The sequence below is a fragment of the Haemaphysalis longicornis genome, unplaced genomic scaffold (assembly GCF_048455015.1).
Source record: "Haemaphysalis longicornis isolate Haplotype H1 unplaced genomic scaffold, Haemaphysalis longicornis Haplotype H1 scaffold_10, whole genome shotgun sequence".
Lineage (NCBI taxonomy): Eukaryota > Metazoa > Arthropoda > Arachnida > Ixodida > Ixodidae > Haemaphysalis > Haemaphysalis longicornis.
In genome coordinates this window covers 43,580,274-43,604,681 of record NW_027526204.1, presented here as the reverse complement: position 1 = coordinate 43,604,681, position 24,408 = coordinate 43,580,274, and the positions used below count along the sequence as shown (strand labels likewise).

Here is a 24,408-nt window from a genome sequence, read left to right as displayed (position 1 = left end):
TACAACAAGCAGTTGCTACCTAAACGTGCCAGGAATATTAATGAATATACGCTACAAAACTTTAAGAGCAAACTTGAGCAAGTCGCTTGGGACGACATATATGCACAGTTAAACCCAGATGAGTCATATGCAGCCTTTTTTGAGACATTTGAAAAAATATACAAAGAGTGCTTCCCTTAGAGAAAAGAAAGCAACCATCTAAGGCTCGGAAACTATGGATATCGAAAGAATGCTTAAAAGCAATAAGAGCTAAAGACATAATGTATAAAAAATTTCTAAAAACTAGAAAATCAGATTACCTCAGGAAATTTAAAGCTTGCAGGAACAAGGCTAATTCGGTAACTCGCAGCGCTAAGAGAATGTACATGCACACCTTGTTCAATGAAGAAGTAATTAAAAAAACAGACGTTGTCTGAAAACGCTTAAACAATTTAATAAACCCCAACCATAACCCTAATTGCGATAAGGATAGTGTAAATGGCACCATTATAGAAAGTACAGAATTAGCGGACACTTTCAATGACTTCTTTGTGTCTGCTCCAAGCATTCCTCATTCTCACAGCTGTACGGATTATATGGGACGGGAAGTCGTTAATAACGCATTTTTAAGACCTGTGACAAGCGAGGAAGTGCAGAAAATGCTCCAACTACTTAACAACAGCAAAAGCTGTGATATTGATGGGCTGCAAATACAACCTGTGAAGCATGTATCCGGCATAATTGCCTCTCCGTTGGAATATATCATAAACCTAATATTTTCATGTGGTATATTTCCAAAAAAGCTTCAGATTGCTAAAGTCACCACTATCTTTAAAGGCGGCGATAAAAATAAATTATCTAACTACAGGCCTATATCTATAATTCCAATTTTTTTCAAATGTATCGAAAAGCTATTACATAACAGGATGACTAGTTTCTTGAAAAAACATGATATAATAACACCTTTCCAGTTCGGTTTCATGAAAGGGAAGTCTACAGAATCGGCACTGTTAACTCAAAAAGAGATAATTTTAAACTCCTTTGAGCAACGTTGTTACACACTCGGAATATTTATAGATTATTCAAAAGCGTTCGACTGCATTAATCATGAAACTTTATGCTTAAAGCTGGAGTATTACGGATTTCGGGGATGCTTCTTGAAACTTCTAAAGTCATATTTAGAGCACCGGCAACAACAGGTTGTAGTTAACGGCTACCATTCCGAAACAAAGCCCATTCGTTCAGGTGTGCCACAGGACAGTATACTTGGCCCATTGCTGTTCAACTTTTATGTTAACGATGTTGTCCGCATTGATGAAAACGCCAAATTTGTTATGTATGCTGACGATTTAACCCTACTTTTTTGTGGCCCAAATATTCCAGATATAACAAAAAAAAAGCCAATAGAACTCTTGCGCGATTATATTCCTGGAGCAACAACTCTTCCTTAAAAATTAATATTAATAAAACAAAGGCTGTATTTTTCAGACCCAAAAATAAAGCCTTGTGCTCATCACCCCCCCTTATGCTTGATGCAGAGAGCATTGAAGTTGTTCAATCGGTAAAGAGCCTAGGCATAATATTTCATGAAAACATGCTATGGGATTTGCATGTTGATAAAGTAAGAGGCACACTGTCTAGGATAACAGGCATGCTATCTAGGATTCGGTTTTTCGTACCACCATCAGTTAAGATGATCATTTACAGCTCTTTATTTCTATCCAACATTTCGTACGGTCACCTGGTGTGGGGTACCACTACTAACTCAAACGCATCAAAACTGATGCTATTACAAAAAAGGTAGTCCGCATAGTAGCAGATGCCCCTTACGACGCGCATACAGCCCCAATTTTCAGGTCCTTATCAATAACGCCTGTAAATGACCTCTATAGGCTGCAACTACTCCGCCGGTACAGAACATGTCTGAAAAATAAAAACACGTACCTGAACACAATAGCCAATTTAAAGGGACCCTGCAACACTCTTTGAGCAGTGCAAGTAAACCTGCGCGACGTTTAGATTACACTGCCAGGAATACCTGTGCCAAATATTACACGTGCACGTGAAGCGGTGAGCGCGCAAATCGATGTGAAAGACGCGGAAAAACCAACCGCTCTCTCTTCAGTTGTCCTCATTATGCAACCCCTGGCATGGCCTAAGGGACGTCACATAGGCCATGGCTGCCCGATCGGCTGTCACTGGTCAACTTCACGGCTAGATTCTTCCATTTCCGTCGTCGTCATCGCTGTGTACGAACCTCTTCTATGCCTGAACCTGTAGGCACAGTTTTGCCGTTTCTTTTGTGTTTTGAGTGCGCGCGGAGTTTGAGTGATGAGCTCAATACTTCCCCTTCAACGGACCACTCGACTACAAACGTTTATTGCTTCAAAAACACCCTACCAGCCCGAGCGCGCACTTGCGAGCAGGCACCCATGACTGCTTTTTTGTGGCACCAGACCGGAAATAGGCCCGTCCGCGTTGCGGAAAGAAGGAGAAAACTACCCGGCATGTGATATATCGAAGGCCGCCGAAAAGAACGCCGCGAGCCGCCCCCCTCTCCGGGACAGAGCGCGCAGCTTTCGTCGCGTTGTCCGCGGTCGAGTTGAGAGGGAACGATTATGCGCGATTTCTCATCGCGCGTAGTTTCGTTAATTGTGAATGGATTTTCATAATTCTTGCGGGAGGAGATTTCTGGGACAATAGACTTTATCCCAAAATATATTACTAGTAGTCGATGGCAAGTGTTGCAGGGTCCCTTTAAGTTTAAAAAAGATAAACTACCCTACGTGTAATACTGGTATTTGGAATGTCCCCCACAGCCGCACCAATTACGGCTTCCAGATGTTGCGTTACCAGCTTCCTCAATTACTGAACATGTCAGGTGTTCAGTAAGAAAGTTTAATAACATTTTTAAATGATTCCAGGTTCATAATCGTTTTCCTTTTTTTCGTCTTTTTTCTTTGTTTGCGCAAACCTACGCGCAGATTGAGTGTTGCTGACTGTTTATTTTTTTTTGTATAAATTAAAAGTGAATGTGCCGATGTACATCTGTATATCTACAAAGTACGCTTATTTGAACTGTTGTGGGAAATTTACTTAGTTGTGTGTAATTTGTATAGTTGTGCAAAATTTACACGCATTTATGTGACTCGTGCGTTTGCTACTTTTTACTTAGTTGTGTGTTTTTTACTTAGTTGTGTGTTTTGCCATGTATACGGGGCACTCTCCCAGTCAAGCCGAGCCACGGCTTTTTGATTGTGCCCCCAGCATCGAGAACTCTTGTAGTTGTTGATGTCGAAATAAAGATGATGATGATGATGATAAATTGGTAGACTGACTCCTGGTCCACTGTCTTCAATTGTTTGGGGTCGCAGAAGCACACAAATATGTCCAGCTCATTTACCGTCCTCATTCGCACTGTGCTGCTACACCTCAAAAAGAGGGTCCATTCCATTTACCACTTCAGCGCACGATGCAGCTGAATCTCTATTCAGCCATCCAAAAGTCAATGTCACCTGGAAATGTGGCGGGGAGTGTGAACTTGCCACGTGCAACAAACAGTGATGCATCCAAACCCCTCCCTCAGTTCTAGCCAGAGTTCTTCGATATACACCATCTACGAAACTCCGCTTCAAAATGCAGGCCATGCAAGCGGCTCTGCGTCATTGTAGCTGAGAAGCACGGTACCCACAGGGACAAAAACTGAGACTTGCTAAACATTTGCTTAGTAACACAACTGAATAAAACAAAGCTTGCCCTACAAATTGAGAAACAAAAAATTACATGTTTACTAATGTTTTCACACTTTTTCTTCCAAGCCTAACGGCAGCAGCCGCAAGCACTTGAGCACTACTTCAACCTCCTGTCGACAGATGGCAGGCTAGTCAACCTACCCTTGTTTGCCGCCAGAACAGGGGTGGGGGCAACGGCAGACCGGCTTTTGATACATGGGGAGTTTTGCAACTGGTCTACACTGAGTAACTCTGGTTCCATCTACTTCCCTCACACAACACACACTCACCCAATTGTCAGCAGCACACCGGCCACCAAGAGAAAGAGGATGGTGTACTTGAGCGCCGACACCGCCCGCTGCACAAAGAACACGACACCGGAGTGTACCAATCGACATTTACATAATGCACAGCATCCAAATTCCCTCTAATGCTACGTGTGGTGGTGGTTGGGTTAACTTGATGCTACGTCACGACGTGTGGGTCTTGTGAAACTAACATAACAACAACACTCGCAATCAAGAGGCACACACCACAACAGCGGGTAGAACTAGTTAGGAACGGGAACAGCCACAAACTTATGCCTGAACTCTTAATCACAAAATGTACTTGTAATTAAACACACACTTCGAAGGTACCTGCCTGCATGGGCTAGCAATAATCATTCATTTCATTCATTCCATCTTAAAGGCCCAAAGGCATTACAAGGTATTATCTACAGCTCAACAAAACTCAAACACCACAAAAAAGAAAAAGAGAAAAAGAAAGGTACAAATAAACCTTGCCAAGACAACGACGGCGAAAAGCAGGGCTCGAAAGAGTAATCTAAATTGGCGTAGGTCTATTGCCTGCAGTGAGATTGTGACATGCGATTGTTTAGGTGACATCAGAAAGTTTACATTGTGCCTGCCGCTGAAATCTCTTGAACACCTTTGTACAACTGCCACATTCCTCCTCATATGAAGCCACTGTAAGATGACTGACGCCCTAAGCTGTTCTTGAATCTGTGTGAATGACTTTTGTGATCTCGCTAGTGACCTGGTCCCCACAAATAGTGAGATCTCCAGTGGCACCTACAACAGACCTACAAATAGAACAGTGTGCGAGGCAAAACATGTGCAGAGCACAGCCTGCCAACTTTGAACAGAAGAGTAAAAATCTTGACACATGGGCGTTTTCGCTTTTCCCTCTCTCTGAAAAGCAGCTGCCGTGGCTGGGAATCAAACCCGCATCTTTTGGCCCAGCAGCAGAGTTCTTTTTCTCTCTTATCCTGTTTGTGGATGGTGGGGGGTACCATATCTAAGCAAGCAGCCTGACAAGATCATACAAGTGAAGGCATTGCGCTGCTGAGCACAAGGTCGCGGGTTTGATTCCTGGCTGTGGTGACCACTTTTCTGATGGAGGCGAAAAGCAAAAACGCCCGTGTGCACGACATTTCGGCGCACGTCAAAGATCCCCAGGAGGTCAAAATTAATCCGGAGCCCTCCACTACCTCATCGCCTGCATTGTGTCACTGCGTTAAACCCCACAATCAATCAAGATCATACAAGTGCACATTTTCTTAACAGGGCATCTGTTGGGGCTAGTTAGTTGTTAGTTTGCGCTTCGTCTTGTGTTGCAGTTTTTCTCGTCCTTGTTTATTAGTCAAAGTTTAAGCGCTTTCCATTCAAGCTAAGCACATTTTCTATTAGGAGTTCTCTTAAAAGTCAGTGTCTGTGCCAATATCTTTGGCATTTTCGTTTTGCCTTTCCTTTACCTTCCTTCCTTCCTTTCTCTTCCTTTGTGGTATACATGTTAACCCAACGACCAGCCTATTCTTCCCACAAGGCTTGCCCCCAGCAAAGAGTAGATGTAACAAATGGAACACAAAAATTTAAAGCTTGGCCCAGTTTTAGGGCAAGGTGCTTTCCGATTTTCCACACAAAAGATAAAACAAAAAGAAACCCATAAAGAAAACTAGCAGTAGTTAGTTAGTAAGTAGTGTTAAAACCAGCTTATATAACACTTCCCCATGCTTCATTCAAACCCGCTTGCAAAGAGACTGTGTATTCACTCCTCTGAACCATTAGGAAAAGCACGTGTTCAGTAGTGAACCTGAACCTCCACCCAATCTTGTCTTTCACTTGGGCCTTGAAGCCAAGCTGGCATTTTCTGAGCTGTAAGCTATTTTTGAAGCTTTTAGCAGGCTCTTAACAAAATGCCAATTGTCTCCAGAAGCTGTCACTCACTTTCAGTTCAGTGTCCTTTTGAATATGAAGGATGTCATTTGAAATTTAATTGCTGGTGAAACGAACACGCTTGCCTGGCAACAACTTCAGAATTTCTTTTTCAAGACTAGCGCGCTGATGCCCGCACACAGCCGCATTTGTTTCAACAGAGCAGTTTTGCCCGGCGGCGCCTTCTCAGACACTCAATAACCTTTCATGAAAAGCAGCTCCCTCTGAACTGCGATCCTTGAAGGAAATAAGCCGCCCGCTGCGTGAAACCGTTTTTGAAAATTCACGTTAGACCTCGCAAGCTACCTGAAGTTTACCCTGAATTTTGCCCCGAAATTGCACTTACAGTTATTTGGCTAAGCATTACATACATTCCTTGCCCAAAGTCCCCCCTCGGAGAACCCACCCTGCAGGCTCCCGTCTCGAGCGTGTCGTCCTTCTCCTCGGAGTAGAAGTAGGCGAAGGGCAGCACCACGAAGGCCAGGAGCACCAGGGCGCCGTACAGCGCTGCAAACACAAACACGCTTTCAAAACACACAAGCAGGAGGCCCCAGTTCCAAATCATAGCTGAGCAACAGTGGCAACATGCGAGTATTAAGTGTACCTTGACTACGGCAGAGGGAGACTGCGCTTGGACTTAATTACGAGCTCAGGTAACTGCTGCAGACGACTGTCTACCTGCTTGGTTGTTCAGGCCCCGACTGCAGACCACATGAAGTGCTGGAACAGCCTGATCATAGCAAAATGACTGCCTTGTCTTTTTGTGCGGCCATGAGGATCAGCGCAGGGTTTTCACCACAAGCCAGCCCGTAAGGTCAGCAACAAGCAGAGTATGAACCTGGTTTGCTATTCCAGCATTCGAATGGAAATCTGTGACACGATTCCCGTTTAACTGTACGCAGCAATCACTCCACTTTGGTACTCTAATTATTGGGTGCCGTATTATCCGCCACGCAATGAAAATCCCAAAGTTAAAATTTTGTGTCGGTGCCCTGTTAGCTCCAACGGAGCATACTTCCGAGCCTATTACCTGAATGACACTTAGAAGGACTGCAGTTTTATTCTAGCAAACAAACAAACTTGGCGCTGCCCATTTCCCTCCCGCGTCATAGGCACCACACTGTCTGTGTAGTACACCAACCAAAACTACTCGGTTAAGGAGAATGGCAGTCAGGTCGCATCAGGTCGCGAGACGTCCACGTCGAAATCTCCCTGGTTGCGTGTGCTTGCCCCTACTCCACCCTCTGCCACCCACCCATGCATGCATAAAGGGGCGACCAGTGACGTGCGCATGCTCAGGCAGGAACGACAGCAGCCAAAACATCACTCTGAAAGCCCTGCAAGAAGGCAACGCAAAACACTCGTTCCAGAGATGAAGCATTCCGTTCCTACGGCGATTTGCCCGCACACGCTGCAATATATATGAAAACCGAGACATTAACAGCTTTGCTTAAAGGGGCCATGCAGACAAAATAAGAGTTCGTTTTACTCGAAAGATTTCGTGTTTTCCAGTGCCCCCAGCGCTTGTCTGGCGGCAAATGAGGTCGTCTTCACTAAGAAATTAATCAATTTAGGTTAAAATCTTAATTCTCTCGCCAAATCATGTCTTTTCACAACAAGCGATGAAGACATAAGTGTGTGTATTCACACGAACTTCCAGTGAGTCATTCGGCTCTGCGGCCTTGCTTGCCGTCAGTCCTCCCAGATGGCACTACCATACTCACCCGAGGACCGTTGTCCGCCGTTGCTTTGTTTTTGACTGTGTTTGCACCTGGCTTGTTTTTGCCACTGTAGAAAGTGATCGTTTTGTGAAACATGAGGTATCCTCGACAAACAGGGTCACGTAAGACACCGATGCTTACGCCAATCGGCCAGCGTTGTGTAAGACAGCTCCAAACAGGCGGACTGCTGTGCAGCTAAAACAAGCAAAGTGCGCCAAGTACCAAAAGCAGTGCGCATCAGTAGTTCTATGCTTACATGTATTTTCGCAACTTTCATTGTTTACCACACCATTTTTACTGCTGTAAAATGAATATGCTAAACATTTAAGCGCAAATAGCTTGTTCGGAAAGCTTATAAGCCCTGCCTAATTTGCATATGCTTTTTCCAGCCTCAGCCTATCACACAGCTATACGACATCATTGGTTCTAGTATGGGAAATGAGCTAGTGGGTGGGTTGCATGGCCATTCCCTTTTTTCCTACTTATGTAACTTATTTGAGTGAAGTTTACGCTAAGAATAGTGTCGGTATGATTCTAACAACGCAATCTTTTGAATAAATAAAACTTGTGTTTTGTCTGCATGGCCCCTTTTAAAAAAGAAAAAGAAATCGCAGGTGTTCCACACGGAAGCCCTCGGAGGCAGAGGTGTCGGACTGACCGTAGTAGGCGAGCTGAACCTCCCACTGGAGGGCGGTGCGGTCGGAAGCGTTGGTGGCCCAGGGCAGGAAGGTGCCGTTGGGGTCCTTCATGGCCGACGCCAGGGAGACGTCGGCCGGCAGGAGAGCGGCCGCGGCCAGGCTGGCCGCCAGCGACAGCGTGCCGCAGGCCAGGGCCAGGGGCTCCCGCTCCCGCCACAGGCTCAGCCGCCACAGGTACACCCACGACACACAAACGCACAGCTGCAGTGGGGAGGGAGGGGGGAGGGCACAGAAAGATGCGACAGGCCGGCCTGAAAACACACCTTGAAGTGCGGCTCTCCTCAAAAGAGGAGGACACTGATATACATCCTTCACCCATAGATGTATTCTATGTCCTTATGAATTCATTCGATTCATAAAAAAAAAAAAAAAAAAAAAAAGATGGAAATTTTCAAATTTTGGGGGTTTAACGTGCCACAGCTATACCTGGGCAATGAAGCGTACCATAGCGGAGGGCTCCAGATTAGTTACGACCATGTGGCCATCCTTCATCATCAGCCTATTTACGCACGCTGCAGGGCAAAGGCCTTTCCCATAGATCTCCAATTATTTTGGTCTTGTGCTAAATGCGACCAATTCTTGCCCGCAAACTTCTTGATCTCATCTGCCCAGCTAACTTTCTGCCGCCCCCTGGCATCCACTCTGTCACCCTCAATGACCAACGGTTACCGTGCCTTCACATTAAATGCCCTACCCATGCCCATTTCTTCTTCTTAATTTCTACTAATATGTCTTAACACGCGTTTGTTCGCTGACCCAATCCGCTCTCTTCTTGTTCCTCAAGGTTACACCTATCATCTCCCATTCCTTTGCTCGCTGAGTCGGCCTCAATTTAAGTTGAACCCTTTTAGTGAGCCTCCATGTTTCTGCCCCGTAGGTGAGTACCGGCAAGCTCACACACACACACACACACACACACACACACACACACACACACACACACACACACACACACACACACACACTCACACACGGTAAGGTAGGTGAGTACCTGGACTATGTACAGAGGTCAAAACTGTTAAAAAAACAACGCGCGAACGTGTGGCCGTCACTGCAAGCAGCACAGGCTGCTGGTAGCCCTCGGCATGGCCAGCGCGATTAGGGCACGGTGCTTTGGCAGCTAGGCGTGCGAGAACTACTGCGGATGCTTCCACGCTTTGGGGGGCAAAGTTCGACATAAACAGTCCCTCACAGCGACAGTGCCCAATGCCTGTTATAGAAATCATCCTCGGCTGATATCCAGAGAAGGTTTACCTTGCCTTCGGCATGGTACTTTGGCGCAGACATTTCATTTATTACCAGTGCCCTGAAAGGGGCCATGCAGACAAAACACAAGTTTGGTTCATTCGAAAGATTGCTTTGTTAGAATCACACTGATGCCACTTTTAACGTAAAGTTCGCTCAAATAAGCTCTATAATTAGGAAAAAAGGGAATGGCCATGCAACCCACTAGCCCATTCCCCGCAATAGAGCCTAGGATGTCGTGTGCCAGCTGTACGATTGGCCAAGGCCGGCAAAAGCAAACGCAAATTACGCAGTGCTTATAAGCTTGCCAATTGAGCTACTTGCGCTTACATTAAGGCACATTCTTTTTATAACAGTAACAATGGTGAGATAAATAATGGAAGTTACGAAAGTACACGTAAGCATAGAAGCACTGATGCATACTGCTGTTGGTACTGCCTGCACTATGCTTGTTTTAGCTGCACAGCACTGCAGCGCTTTGGGGTTGTCTCAGATGACACTGGCCGATTAACATAAGGTGTCTTATGTGACCCTATTTGTCGAGCGAACACCATGTTTCACGAACCGATTAGTTTCTACCTCAACAAAAACAAGCCAGGTACAAATACGGTCAAAAATAAATCAAAATCAAAGGCAGAAGACGGTCTGCCGCAGTATGGTGGCGCCACCTAGGTTGGTTAACGATAAACAAAGCTCCCAGCAGCAGCTTGAAGACCTGTATTTGTGATGTCATTGCAGTCATAAAAACACACGATTTGGCGGGACAACCAAATTTTAACTGAAATTGATAATTTCCCAGCGAATAAAGCATCGTTTACCTCCACACAAGCACTGGGGGTAGTCTAAAACATGAAATTTTTCAAATAAAACAAACTTGCATTTTGTCTGCATGGTGCCTTGAAGATTTAGTGTGCACTCTCAAGTGGCGAGGATTGGCGTGTGGCCTCACGCTTTGCGCTCCATCCACTTTTAAAGAGTTATTACCAGAGATGTCATTTACGTGTTAGTGTCGTTTATTTTCAAATCCAGAAACACAATCAAGACGCAAGCTGCCTGCAAAGAAAAAAAGTAAAAGAAACGATATCCCTAATCTTGCTGGTCACGCGGGGGGCTACCACCAGGTTGTGCTGCCTGTATCGATGGCCACGCATTCGCGCATTGTTGTTAACAGTTTTGAACTCTGAACAAATGCACTAGGTAAACAAAGATTCTTGCTCCCCTTTCACCCATGCTGTGACAATCTACCCCCATAAACTCATCCCCAACGTGCCGGTCTCGCCCCAGTACAAGGCCAGTACGATGTTCAGCCATCAAAACTGTTAACAACAACAAAAAACGAGGTGCCAGCGTATGCACAGAGCGGCAGCTTACGATAGCGCTCGAGCAGCTAAGCCAGGCTGTGCGCATGTGCTGAAGCACCCGGGTGCAGTAGGGCAGCATCGTTAGTGCCGATAACCAGGCGCCAAAGATGCGGCTGTAGCTATCGTGAGCTGCCACCCTGTGCGTGGGCAGGCACCTCGTGTTTTGTTGCTGTTAACAGTTTTGACGACTGTTCCTCTAACCAAATCAAACCAAATTGAATGCAAGGGCGGCATCATATGCCAGCACATCAAATTTCAGCTTCGAGCAAAAACTATATTTCCAATCTACCCACCCTAACTCCCCTCCAATGCATGACCATAGGTGTCGCCGTTACTGAATTTTGCCAAGTAGGCACTAATTTCATTTCCGCTAAAGCAAAGGGAAACACTTTCTAGAAATAAGCAGTACTACGAAAGTACTAGTACTAGGGAAGATATGTAACCAAACTGCCACAGAACAGCGGCGACGGAGAATGTTGTAAGTAGTGCGTCCTAGTAATCTTACAGTGGTGTTAATTCCTTGGTCCCGTTTGGACGAAACACCCGAGCGTGAAGGTTGGAGTTCCGGACGTACGATATACTGTAGACAAACGCTGTTTTTTTTTTTTTTTATCCCAGATAGCTGTGCCCCACGTACTCGCATTTTTGAATGACTACATGACCCCTTGAACCTTGTGCAATGGTTAAGGCTTGGGCGAGTTGGTGCATAATTACAAAGATGGGAATAGCGCAACACAGACGAAACGCATGAAGGCAGTGACAACCACGAGCGCTGTTTGTGGTTGTCACTTTCGTCATGAGTTTCGTCTGTGTTGCGCTGTTCCCATTTTTGTAATTGAACCTTGTGCATGTTCTAAAAGGATGTTATGCGAATAACACCGTAAACCGCTGCCGCAGAAATGTTTTTCTTTGGAACAATAAAGCATCTATTGCTTTTGTGAATTTTCACAAACACAGTGACACTGGCGGCTTGGATCAGTTATTATGTGTTTGTGAACTCTCGCTGACACTGATATCTTTGACGAGTTATCGGGCCCAAAGGTAACAGCACAGCCACCGTCATGTAATCTCCCGGGATGAAAACGGTTCGCCAACGACAGTGGTGGCAGCTACCGTTGTGACAAGAGAGAAAAAAACCGCTGCTCTCGCTGGTTTGGCGTTAGACGACGCACTACTGATACGCAGATCGCTCACCAGACAGGCGGCACCGAACGGCGCCCACCCCGCCAGCAGGACATCGTCAGGCACTGCCATTGCAGTCCACGGCGGAGACCAAACGTCGCTTCCTTGCGCTTTTAGCTTATTTGGGGCTTAAAATCGATTACAGACGGTTAGACGCTAGACATGCCATATACTTCTGGTTTCACTGGTTTCATGACGATCCCCCTGACAACAAAAAGTGGCAGGGAATCACGTGGTTCTTATGTTTTCACTTCCGCATGGAGGGATGACTGGACGCTGGCACACAGCTACGGGGCTACGGGAGGGTAAGTGTGACCACTTGTGCTACAATAATTAGGCATAATACTTCTATACAAGCAAGGCGATAACTGCGTTATTTGAACTGCATGCCTGCAGGATAGTAAAAAAATTAAACGAGAAATAAACAGTAAAACAGCTACATCATTATGGCCTATGGATGAATGAAGTTGGCAAATCTGTAGGGTAAGTTAGTGCCACCTGGTGACGGCTGTCAAACGATCGCTGCGCCGCCGCCGCATATTTCCCGTGAACGCCATAGTTGACGGCTCGCAGCCACCGGCGTCCGTTCGCTGCCATATTCGGTGTCCGTTCAGTCCGAACGCCAGGGAGGACTATTTCTCATCAGCATGGGCGTCGAGGTGCAGACCATTAGTGCCGGAGATGGTAAGTTCTCGCCGCAGCCGGCTGCCGCTGCGGCAATATGGCGCATGCGGCGGGAAGGAACTTCAGGAACACGAGGCCTGACCCACCTGCACTACCGCTATGCAGAAACTTGAGGCCCGCCCAACGGATCCGCCGCCGCCGCCAAGTCGTTATTAATCAACCAGTTTTGTTGCTAAATGTTTCTGCGACTTCGCGGTATCAAACGTTGTACTGTACAAGATACCCAGACTGCGGAGCTGGCAGCGATCGACTGCGGCGATTCCAGGCCCGCGCGTTGGCTGTGCCGCTAGCACAATAACTCGGCCTGAAACTGCGGCATATGAAAGACGAGACGGGGAAAGTGCTCGCAAAACTCTGTTTAGATTGATTGGGTGAAAGTAACCTTCCATGTGGTGCGCTTACTGCAGGCACGGCGACGTAACGCGATATGCCAGCAATGGCATGTGGACGCATACCGGCTAGCGGAGGAGGAAAATCATCCGAAAGCTGCTAGGCGGGGTCGTCGTTTTTGTTTCTGCGCTGGTTGTGTTGAAGGAAGAAGTAAACCCTTCCGATTTTAGTATTCGAATGGGGTAACACGCTTTGCATTTAGACAGGCGTGTTTCGACCACGACCGGTGGTTTGACAGGCCCGGTACTGAGCCCTGCACCGGTTTTAGTAGCTGTAGAAGACGTGCAGTTTTGAGACACCTGTAGCTCTCGGGATGAATGTACTTCCGTACTTTACGTGATTTATGCACCCATTTATGACTAATGTACTTCCGGACTTGTCATTTCCGGCGAGAAGTGCTCTGGTGTAGCGATTCTTCTGTTTCGAAAGCCTAAGCCCCGAGTACTTTGACGTCACCCGTGTTTGTGCCAGCCAGCTTAGGTAGCGACCTTGCGCCAGGCTTTCCTGAACGCTTGCGTCGTCGCGTACGGCGAATTTGCTGCGTTTACGAAACGCGTTTTGCGAGCTTCTACCGCCTGAGAAAGTAGCTAAAGAAACACCAAGGAAATCGTAATGTTAGTGATGCGTTGTTGGCGTTCTTGATTTTGGAAGCGTCATGACTACAATAAAAAAAAAAACCTAATTAGGTGGCTCAGTCTAGGGTGGCACACCGCAATACGCGTGCGATACGGCTGGGTGGTTTTGGTGTCAAGGTCTTTTTGTGCCGCGTCTGTGAGCTTTCGATGCGTAAAGCCGTATGCATCGTTTGGCGTCGCGTTCGTTATTTGTGTAAACCAGCTCATCGTGCAAATGCCGGTTAATACGCGTACTGGTTTATGGGTTTAGCCAGGTGGCGCGCGGGCGGTATAGTATTGCTAGCTCGCCACATTTCAAGATGTTTTAAAATCTGCCCATTTTATTGAGAAGTATTATTAAACGGGACACGGGCGGCACGTATTGAGGAAAGACTCGCACAGGAGGCAAATTAGCTAAAAGGTTTGGGAGTAGTGCTAGAGCTATGTCAGGCAGACGATGGAAGAAGGGGGGGGGGGACCACTTAAATTCGGTGGAGAGGTGAGATGAAAATTTAAGGCTACAAGTCAGTTTGGGTGGTGCCATGCAGCCAAGAGCTTCAGGGAGTCGGTGGGAAAGGTGGTGTTTGGCCTATTGGCCTACTGATGGTACCAACTTGATTAAATGGTTGCAATTATAGTGCTCTGTGAAAAGCTGTTTATTGCTGAGTTCAGGATAACAGGATTTACACAATCCAGTCTTGCCCCACCCCGACACGTGATGGCCAGGTAACGGGTTACTACAATCCGAAGCACCTGACAGCAGTCTGGTAAAGGTAACGATGAGTAAGCACTTGCACCATAAAGTAGCTGCTGCCCTGTCTTGCGTAAAAGACATCTTTTTGGTTTTATTGCAGACTGTCAAACTTGCCATTGTGCCAATGCAAAGCAAATATTTTTTTTTTTTTTTTTACGGTGCCTTGTGAGTATGTGCGATGGTGCCATCTCCACACAGCTTGTGGGTGGGAGGTGTGCACGGGGGCAAACCTGAACTGCTGTGCCCATTTTATGGTGACGCTGTCTTGCTAGAAAAACGTATTAGTGCAGGCTTGTTGGTACATACTGATGTTTTTTTGTTACATTAGTCTTGCACTATGCTCTGTCCTCTTGCGTCTGCCAAATCGGGTCTACTAAGGACCGTTCACACTTGCGACAAGAGCGAGTGATGCGACTGGATCAGTCGCCACATTCGGGGTTCACACTTGCAAGCAACACAAGCGACGGCAAGGTTCGCACAGGTCCTTGAAAACCCTTGAATTTAGAAGTGTACATTGCAAGGCCTGGAAAGTCCTGGAATTTTTAAAGGGTGCTTGAAAACCCTTGATTTTTCCGGAGAGTCAGTGGCCCTGTCTTTTCACAAGAATATTAAGTGTTTGTCGTGGATTTTAGGCGTTAAGAAATGTAAACAAACATTGTAACAATCAAGTTTCAGTGTATTGCATGAAATTACAAGTTTGGTGGATTTTCATTATTACAAGGCAACATTGGGAGCAGCACTGCTCAATAGAATTCATATCACGATACAAACCCGTGGAAGCCGGCTTCTGTTCTCTATCTTGCATGTTCCATCTAGTCTGTGGACGGCCTTTCCCTTTCATTGCATGTTTGCTGTGCCTCATACGCTCCATCTGCGTTTGCTTTTACGTGCAAATGGTGGATGTGTACATAGTTCATCCTGCCTTGCAGCAACACTTGCTGAGTTAATTTCAGCTGATACTCTTGCTGACAAAGCAGGAGATGCAGGCAACATTAACTAAGTTTTGAAATCAAACAGCCTCAGCGAAACACCAAGAAAAAAGAAAAAACCTCTAAATATAAACTATAATAAACCTGGGGAAGCATTCATGAACCCATAGCGCCTATTTAAATGTGCAATAATGTTCTTAGGTATTAGGCAATAACAAAATTGTGCATTGTGCTGAAAAAGTTATAAATAATCCCAGATAAAACTTAAGATAGGTACCTTGAAATTGTGTTTTCTGGTCCTTGAAAACCCTTGAATTTTTGCTTTTGAAGCTGGTATGAACCCTGGATGGTGACGACGTTTTCTCACTCAAAATGAGACTTCATTGGAGTTTCGGTTTCACCTTAGTGCCGTTTGTTGAGACAGCATGAGAGGGCTCTGGCAGGATCAGGAAATCTCACCCTCTGCGTCAAAAGCGATGGTGGCGACAAAACTTGGTCGATACAATCGGTCTCGTCGCACGACGAAAGCGATGCCAGGCGACAAAAGCGACAGAAATCTCGTCGCAAGTGTGAATGGGCCTTAAGAATCAAACTTGCTCGTTCCACAGCCAGGTCTCAAAGTAGATATCTTGGGAACAGGGTTCGCACAGACCCTTGAAATCCTTGAATATCCTTGAATTTGATAACATTAATTCAAGGGCCCTTGAAACTCCTTAAATATAAATGAGCTCCTTGTAATCCTTGAAAATTTAGTGGACTTTATTTCAATAAAGCAAATGAACGCTGTATTTCCGTAAGTCGCACTGATTTCAAAAACGCGTTTACTGAGGAATGACCGCGAAAACAAGTAGCTTTGAGAGAAGAGCAATAGCAGGAAGTTTCGGTTTCGAAACCGGCAGCGCCTGCGTTGTCTGGCAACAAATGCGAGCCAGAAATCCAATCCAATCCAACGCAAGTTATATCAACGGTCGGTCGGTATTCGGTCCGTGCGTCGGTCTCGCGCGTCATTTCTCAGCGAAAGTTCGCGTTTGTGCTGTGTGCAATGCCTGCAACTTTACTTTGACAAGATGCCAGGCGGAAAGTGCAAGTTTCAGTCTGCGTGGCTGGAGCACAGCGAATATCGTCACTGGGTGAGGCCGGAGACAAGCGACCCGTATTGAACGAAGTGCGCAGTATGTCAGAGGTCGGTCAACATTGCAACAATGGGGGAGTCGGCGTTGAAGAGCCATCAGAAAAGTGCCAAGCCCCGATCCAAAGTTGCGGCAGGTGAGGGCTGCTCTTCCGTCACAAGTGTTTTGCAAGCGGCAAACGTCACAGAAACGACTTCTCAGCGGGAAAACACGGAAACATCCTCTCGAGCTGCGACCCTTGACAAAGACTGCAGAAGGCATGACTCCGTGATTGAAGCCGAAATTTTGTGGACGATGAAAGTTGTGTCTTCACACTACTCGACAGCTCCAGTGGATCAGCTTCCGAGCTGTTCCGAAAGATGTTTCCGGATTGCGATATCGCGAGAAGCTTCACTTGTTCAGAAGAAGCTGAAGCGTAAAACGACCTCACCAACTTAGACAAGGCAAAAACCTTCCTTCGAACTGCTAAAGAAAAGGAGCTGGAGATAGCTTCTGTGGAAAAAGAAATCCATGCGAAAACTGTGCTGCTTTCATAAGTCTTGTAAGCAAGCAAAATTTTGCTAACACTCCTTGAATTTTGCCCATTTTCATCCTTGAAATCCTTGAAAAGTCCTTGAATTTTCAGTCAAATATTCTGTACGAACCCTGCTTGGGAAGAATCGTACTGAAATTGGCTGCTCAGACGACTCTGCCACTCTGCTGAATTTCATTTACCGTATTTACTCGCGTAATGATCGCACCCCTGAAGTTTGTCGTCAAAATTCGATTTTTTTTTTAAATTTTCCGCGCAGTGAACGCACCCTGAACTTGCCGCAGCAGTATGTCATGGGTGCCAAGTCTAGCTGATGGCGATCGTGCTTACCTCTGTTTCTTTCCCTTTCAAGGCGGACATGGCTAGGTAATTGGCGCAGACTTGCCGATATTAGCGATATCAGCAAGCATGCGTCCAATATTGATGAGGAAAACTCTCACCCAATGCGCATAATGTACTCGCAAGACAAAGAGAAAAATGCACTCAGCCTGCTGCATAGGCCTCCATGTCTGTTTTGATGTCCCGCACATCACAGCAAACTTGTTTCGACGCATTCCGGAATTCATGAAAGCGCTGCATTTTGCGTCACTTATTTTTATTATGTTCGTGAAACCTATCGTAAAATTTTTGACCCGCAACTTGCTTGCCTTTTCTGTGCTCAGAAGTTTTTCACGAAAAATTTACCCCGCGTAATAAACGCACCCCTCAATTTGCATCAATTTTTTTGGAAAAAAAAGTGTGAACATTACGCGAGTAAATACGGTACTTGACGTCATTAGCTCGCGGTGAAGTTGTGAAGGGTACAGAATTCCTGTCTGCCATCAACACACGGCCGTGTACGGAAGGAGCATATGGCTGCAGAAAACGGCTGTAACTCTTGCTTTATCGAAACCATCCTGAAAAAAGCTGCGAATTAATTTAGATTTAATTCTAGGGAAGTTATGTGTACGTGTCTTTATTCAATCAATTTTGTAGGTCATGATACATAACTCACTCCAGTTATCCACTACCTTCACAGTAATGGAAGGGCTCTGATTCTTTTTTTTTTTTTCTCTCTCTCTCTGCCTCTCCAACCTATTGTGACGAGAGTTGCCTGCCCTCTTTCTTGCAGGCCAGACGTTTCCCAAGACGGGACAGACGGTCGTCGTGCACTACACAGGTATGCAACACCTCCAGGCATATGTTGGTGCTTCCGAAGCTCTCCCGCGACAGCACAGCCCCTGCTCACACAGCTGGCATTGGCTGATTGTAGGGTTTAACCCCATTGCGATGGCCCAGTGGCTAAGGCGTTGCGTTGCTGAGCACGAGGTCGCCGGTTCGATTCTCGGCTGCGGCGGCCGCTTTTCTTACAGAGGCAGAAAGCGAAAACGCCCGTGTGTACGACATTTCGGCGCACGTTAAAGATTATCCCCAGGTGGTCAAAAAAAAATTCACCCGCATTTCCCCGAAGGGGAGCATGGGGAAGTGCGAATGCACGGCTGATGCTGTGAGGGGGAGTTATGTTGAACTGTGTTGGCATTCGCCCGTTAGTTGCATTTAACACCCCCGCGTGATCAAGTGGGGATTCACACACCCCGTTAGTCGTTCTCTGGAAATCTTGGTGAATTAAAGTGTATGTTCGAGGAGATCACACACACATGCAAGTAAAGTGAAACGACAGTATACTTTATTCAGCACTTGTAGGTGTTGTCGTTGTAGTTGACGGTCATTATGACCGCCTTGTGGTCACTGAAATGTACGGTCAAGAGTTGTTGCAAGACCGCGCGTATCAGACAGTTCCTCGCAAAGGCCAGGTCGATGTAGCTGCCGTTGATGGTGGTGGGAGCTTGTAGCGGTAGGCATGTCATGGAGTGGTTGGCGAGCATGTATTCCATCAACCACTCGCCGCCCTTTCGCACGTCTACGTTAAAGTCCCCAACAACCACGACCGGGTCCGAGGGCTTTACACGCCTGGCCACACTCTCCATCGCCGCGTCCACGTATTCGACGACGACGTCGTCGCGCGAGATGTTTGGCGCGAGGCAGAGGGTGACGACCACGATTCCGTCGCCCGAGTACGCGTCGGTGTAGACGGCACTGTACGGCGACTCGTCCCTGACCGGCGAGGTGGACACGGCGTGCGACACGAGGTTCGCGTAGACGTGACTGACGAGGTAGACGCCGCAGTACTCGCCCCGACTTCCGCTCCTGGCGAAGCAGCAGTCGTCGATGGGGAAGTGGGAATGCACGGGTGATGCGAAAAAATTCTTCTTGGCTAATCGCCCTAAGTGGGTATGTGCTAAAGAAATTGGGAACTCTTCTTGGCCAATCGCCCTAAGTGGGTATGTGGTGCGGATAGACGGACGGCGGTGGACGCGTGATTCAGGGTCGCTTAAGAAGTGCATTCGCACTTAAAATTAATCCTGAGGCCTCCACTACGGTGCGCCTCATCGCCTGCGTTGCGTCGGTGCGTTAAACCATACAATCGATCAATCAATTGTAGGGTTTAACACTCCACCTGGGCCAATCACATCAGTGAAGACAGGATGGGCATGAATCCTCAACTGCTCTGTAGCAACCTAAGCATTTGAGAGTTTGTGCCTCTCGTGTCTCTTTCACGTTCTTGCGTTATAATGTACTGTAAGCCAGCTAACCTAGCGAGGTGTCTGAATGATTACTCTGTATGCTCATTCAAGTGCTACCAAGTTTGGTGAGCCATCATACTTGTCTTGAAAGTTTGGCTCTAGGTGGTCTCTGCGTAGCATAGGATTAGCTTAAAACTGGTGGCACAGAAAGTGATGCCATTTGGAACTGCTTGGCATTTAGGACAGAGGTTGTTTACGCACAGCAATGCTTGAGCGTCTGAATACATTTGGCACGTGCGGTATGTGCACGACAGCGCTGCTGTTCGAAACAGGCAGTGGAATGCGTAGCACCTGATGACTGGACATACCACAGCTAAGGCATCCTGCTGCTACCGTGGAGTAAGAACAAAGCGGGAGGGGAAACACCGCTTGCTAGGGTGTCCAGATGACATCACAGACACTTGGCCTAAGGTCAGTTCGTGGTATCCGGCGCGGGAAAAGAAATTGCATAGCCGCCACGCTCGGATTTCACTGCACCATCCTGGAATGAATTGTAGCCACTAACCTCTCCTTCACTGCTGCAGCTGTGAAGCTTCATAGTCTTTGTTGGTTTTCTGGTTTTCATTGTGACATCTGGTCATTGCCCGCGCTTGCCGCAATGGGCTGTTCCCTCTCCTATATATACGTTCTTGCCCCGTGGCTGCTACAAAGGCTGGGGCACCTGTCTGCCTCCCTCCCTCTCTGACGCATGTCAAAGATCCACAGGTGGTCCGTATGAACCTGCATTCCTCTCTATGGATATCTACAGCCAGGTGCAGCTGCGATGCGTGGAACTTGAATGGGAATGTGCCGTTTTGTGACTGCATCCCCCTCTTCTTGCGCGCTCCGCAGGCACCCTTGCAGATGGCTCCAAGTTTGACTCGTCGCGGGATCGGGGCAAGCCCTTCAAGTTCCGCATCGGGAAGGGGGAAGTGATCCGTGGATGGGACGAGGGCGTCGCCCAGGTTGGTGTTGTCCCGCAGGGTGTGTCCTTGGCACCAGCCACTGCTGCATGTGATGATTCGTCTGGCGGGATGGCGTGCACGTTTCAAATTAGCAACTGTTTGATTTGTGGGCGTTTGTCATGTGCGGTCGTACTCGGTGGTGGTGGCGTGTCTCTAATTTAACTGTATTGCTGCCGCACCTGCTCCAAATTGATAATGTTGATCAACGATTTTAATGCCCAATTTTATGCGAGTTTTAGAACATGCAAAGCCATCTGTGGTTAGCTGAGAAAGAGTTTGGTTTTATTGATGTGACAGGGATGTGATTTTTGGCACGAATTTTCATTGCCCAAGTGTGAAATATTGGGCATGGCCGTCGCACACCACTGCTTCCGAAAAAAAATGTGCCCATGAAAAGGGCAACCCCACAGAGTGTAGGTAGGAGCATTTCTCTGCTTTCATTGTCCCATTTGCTTATATTGTCAATTTGTGACCTTCACTGGGTGTTTTCATTTGGCAAGGTTTTTTTTTTTCTATGCATTTTTTGTCGAGCTTTCTTTCAATCATAAGTACTGGAACAAATTGGGATAATTTGTAAGAGCTGCGCGTAAAAAGGACTCCGACAGGACGTAAGCAGGACATAGCGCTGTTACTTGGGCAACGTTTGGCGACATTTACATCTTGTCTGCACTTTTTTTATGCCCTTACCAGCACACCCAAGCTTACATCATGGGGTAATTTGTGCTTGCCAACCTGACACTGCATAATGTTCGGGCAATCAAGAGTTCGCTGTTTGGCCATCTCAACTTGAATGGCCTTTGGATGCACAGTGGGCTGCTGTGGCTTGTAGCCATTTTGTGTGTGCCGGTGGAATTTTTGGTTATGCTGTCTTCCCCCCCGCCCTCTCTCTCTTTGCAGATGAGCGTGGGACAGCGGGCGAAGCTGGTTTGCTCGCCTGACTTCGCGTACGGTTCGCGGGGCCACCCAGGAGTATATCCTTTGTAGTGGACAGAGATGGCAGCCGGCTTTGGCTTGGTTGGGCTTGACATGGCTTGGCTTGCAGTATGCCTTGTGTAGACCAGAGTTCTTCAATGTGCACCAGTTGCGAAACTCCACTTGAGAATCAAAATCGTGCGAGCTCCCCTGCTTCGTTGTAGCTGAAAGGGGAGTGTATTGGTGTGCCACCTAGGGGACAAAAACTCAACATTGCTAAAAATTTGCTTTTAAAAATAGGAAATTTTAAATTTGGTAATGTTTACTTATGTTACTGTAATTTTATTTTGGCTTATGGCAGCAGCCACAAAGTGCTTGAGTACCGCGTCAGCTTTCTGCCCACAAATGGCCGGCTAGTCAACTTGCCCCTGTTTGCCTCCAGCACAAGGGGTCCAATCGTGGACCGGTTTTTGATACATGGGGCCCATGGAGAGTTTGCCAGCTGGTGTAGGTTGAGCAACTCTGGTGTAGATCTGGTGCGGAGTGCTCCTGGTGGCTCAAACACAGGTTCTCTCTGCCCGAGCAGGCGCTTGCCAGGAAGAAGTCTTCTCTCAGTGCAGCTACATTTACATGGTTTGCTCTTTTCACCGGGGCTTGCATTGCGAAAGTCCTTACCCGTGACTGAGAGGCAAAACTTATTTCTCAAAGTGTAGTTACGTTACAAGCGAAAGTGGTCGTCTGGCAGCTCTGGCTGCAGGCAGCGTCGTTGGAGTTAGTGGAAGGTGAAAGGGTGGGTGTTTTCAGTCATGAGCAGCTTGCAGCATACAAGTTCAGGTACATGTTTCTGTTCCACAATCAACCTTGCCAGATCCGTGCCAAATGAAGCCTAAGGTCGCTGAAAGAAATGGCTGGCGATTCAGTATTAGGTCACCGCGAATAGCGTCAATTTTTTGTTTATAAAAATTTAACTTGCGATGGAGCGGAGCTACATATTTATCAGCAGCCATTTTTGTACGTAATTCTGTGCACATAAAAAAGTACATTGAGAATTGCAAATAATCGATGCTGTTCCAAGCAACTGTTTTATCAGCTCAGCTAGAAGATGAATAAATAGTGATTGTTGAAAGGGTTGGGCTTTTTAAAACCATTTTCAGAATATTTAAATGCTGAAAATTTGGGTGCTTTTTTGGGCGAGTTGTGACAGTCGGTGGAGACAATCGTAATTTCCAATGCTGAACCTCCAGGAACTGTCGTTCTAATCTTTGTGTGTTCAGGAAATGTCCAAATTGTGCTTTACGGACATTTTTGGGACTATGTGAAAAGGGTCATTGCGACCACACTGGTTTCCTTGACAGCACTGCACAATCCCGCCAAACGCCGTGCTAACTTTCGACGTGGAACTCATCCGGCTCGAATAGAAGGCCCCGCCCAGCACTTCTCTGAGCACCAGCAGCACCATGCCTCCCCCTACCAGTCATGGTGTTGCCACTCTCTCCCCTTTTTCTCTCTCTCTCCTTGTTTTTGTTCCCCCTTCCCACATCAGCAAGTCTTGGCGACGACACAGGCCTCAATTTGTCTAGGGCAGCTTGTTTCGACCAATGTCTCATTTCGCCCTCCATGAGGCCACCGAGGGAAATCTGCAGCACTTTGTTTGGAAGCCCAAAGTATTCTCATTGGTGGCTGGCCCGAAGATGCGCCCTGGAGCTTTCCCTATGCCCAAGAGATCTACGACCAAATTTTATTCGTGTGTGCACGTTTCCCATGAAATGTATGCCCAAATTCTCTGCGCGGGTGCACTTATATGCGGTCCCTTTTGTTGCCTGGCAGTCTGGCTGTGAAGGCTAAAGTATATTTGGTCAGAATCTAGTGCGCCCAGTTGCGCTGTATTTCGACGTGGCTGCCTAATCGACGGAGCGGAGGCCTGCTCTGCTATCTCAAAGCCTCCGCATTGGACTTTTTCCAGCGTCGCGAGGAAAGGAAGAAGCGCCGCTGTCTCCTGTGTGTGTACGCTCTCTGGTTGTTACGGGTGCGGTCGCACCCTGGAACTATGCACCCCCTTTCCCCCTGTGTGCGTGTGTGTGTATCAGTGCGTGCATGTGAGAATAGAGACCATCCAAACAACGTGCCTGGCTCGTTTCTCTTGTGGCGGGGGGTGTGTTCAACCTGTTTCAAGTGACCGCTGACTGGCTTGAGGATAGAGCCACTAAATAAGCAACGCTGAAGAGTAACGGCAGTGACGCACATCAGCAGCCATTTGGCTGCCTCGCGCCAGAGTGGCCAGCCGAATGCGACCTATTGCAACCGACATTGGCGGGCGGAATTGGTCCGGGCGCCACTTGGCAACCATGGCAGCTGTGTTTACTTTTTCAGAATTTCGAGCCAGTTTACGCTAAGCACTATACCTGCACGCCGGTGCGACAGTGTCACGTTCGGTTACGCTAGCATAGCTTTTTTAGTTGATATAGGTTTGCCAGGCCGCAGTCGTTCTTTCGCGGTGGGAAGCGAAGCAGGCGTTTTCCACTCTCCGGCCGGTTGGAACATCCCGGTTCTGAGCAGCACGCCATCGCCACTCCACCTGGGGCTTAAAAAACTCATTTCAACGTGTCGCAGAGCCACTGCGCTCCGAAAATCATGATTTATCGTGGTACGCGCGCACGCGGCAGCACAGGCACCGAAACGTCAGCGCGTGAACAAATGTCACTTGACGCGGTTCGACCAATGGCCGCTGTCGGCAGCATACGAGAAAAAGAGTGCAGATACTG

The 24,408-nt window shown here is 47.2% G+C and overlaps 2 protein-coding genes across 2 annotated transcripts in view; one reads left to right on the top strand and one right to left on the bottom strand.

Annotated features, from left to right (window-relative positions):
- LOC144158413 (putative lysosomal cobalamin transporter) overlaps nt 1–12,393 on the bottom strand; it is a 42,536-nt gene extending 30,143 nt beyond the window's left edge. Inside the window, exons 1-4 of the mRNA XM_077689286.1 lie at nt 12,146–12,393; nt 8,306–8,546; nt 6,333–6,433; nt 4,001–4,068 (exon numbers count right to left, since the gene is read on the bottom strand). Of these exons, the coding sequence (XP_077545412.1) occupies nt 4,001–4,068; nt 6,333–6,433; nt 8,306–8,546; nt 12,146–12,205 (470 nt within the window). The 5' untranslated portion in view covers nt 12,206–12,393. The remainder of the gene's footprint in view (nt 1–4,000; nt 4,069–6,332; nt 6,434–8,305; nt 8,547–12,145) is intronic.
- Nucleotides 12,394–12,657: 264 nt separating this feature from the next.
- Fkbp12 (peptidyl-prolyl cis-trans isomerase Fkbp12) lies at nt 12,658–23,767 on the top strand. The gene is made up of 5 exons (XM_077689287.1): nt 12,658–12,817; nt 18,278–18,325; nt 20,622–20,734; nt 21,632–21,706; nt 23,011–23,767. The coding sequence occupies exons 1-5, from the start codon at nt 12,781–12,783 to the stop codon at nt 23,062–23,064; spliced, it is 327 nt and encodes a 108-aa protein (XP_077545413.1). The 5' UTR covers nt 12,658–12,780; the 3' UTR covers nt 23,065–23,767.
- Nucleotides 23,768–24,408: the final 641 nt, after the last annotated feature.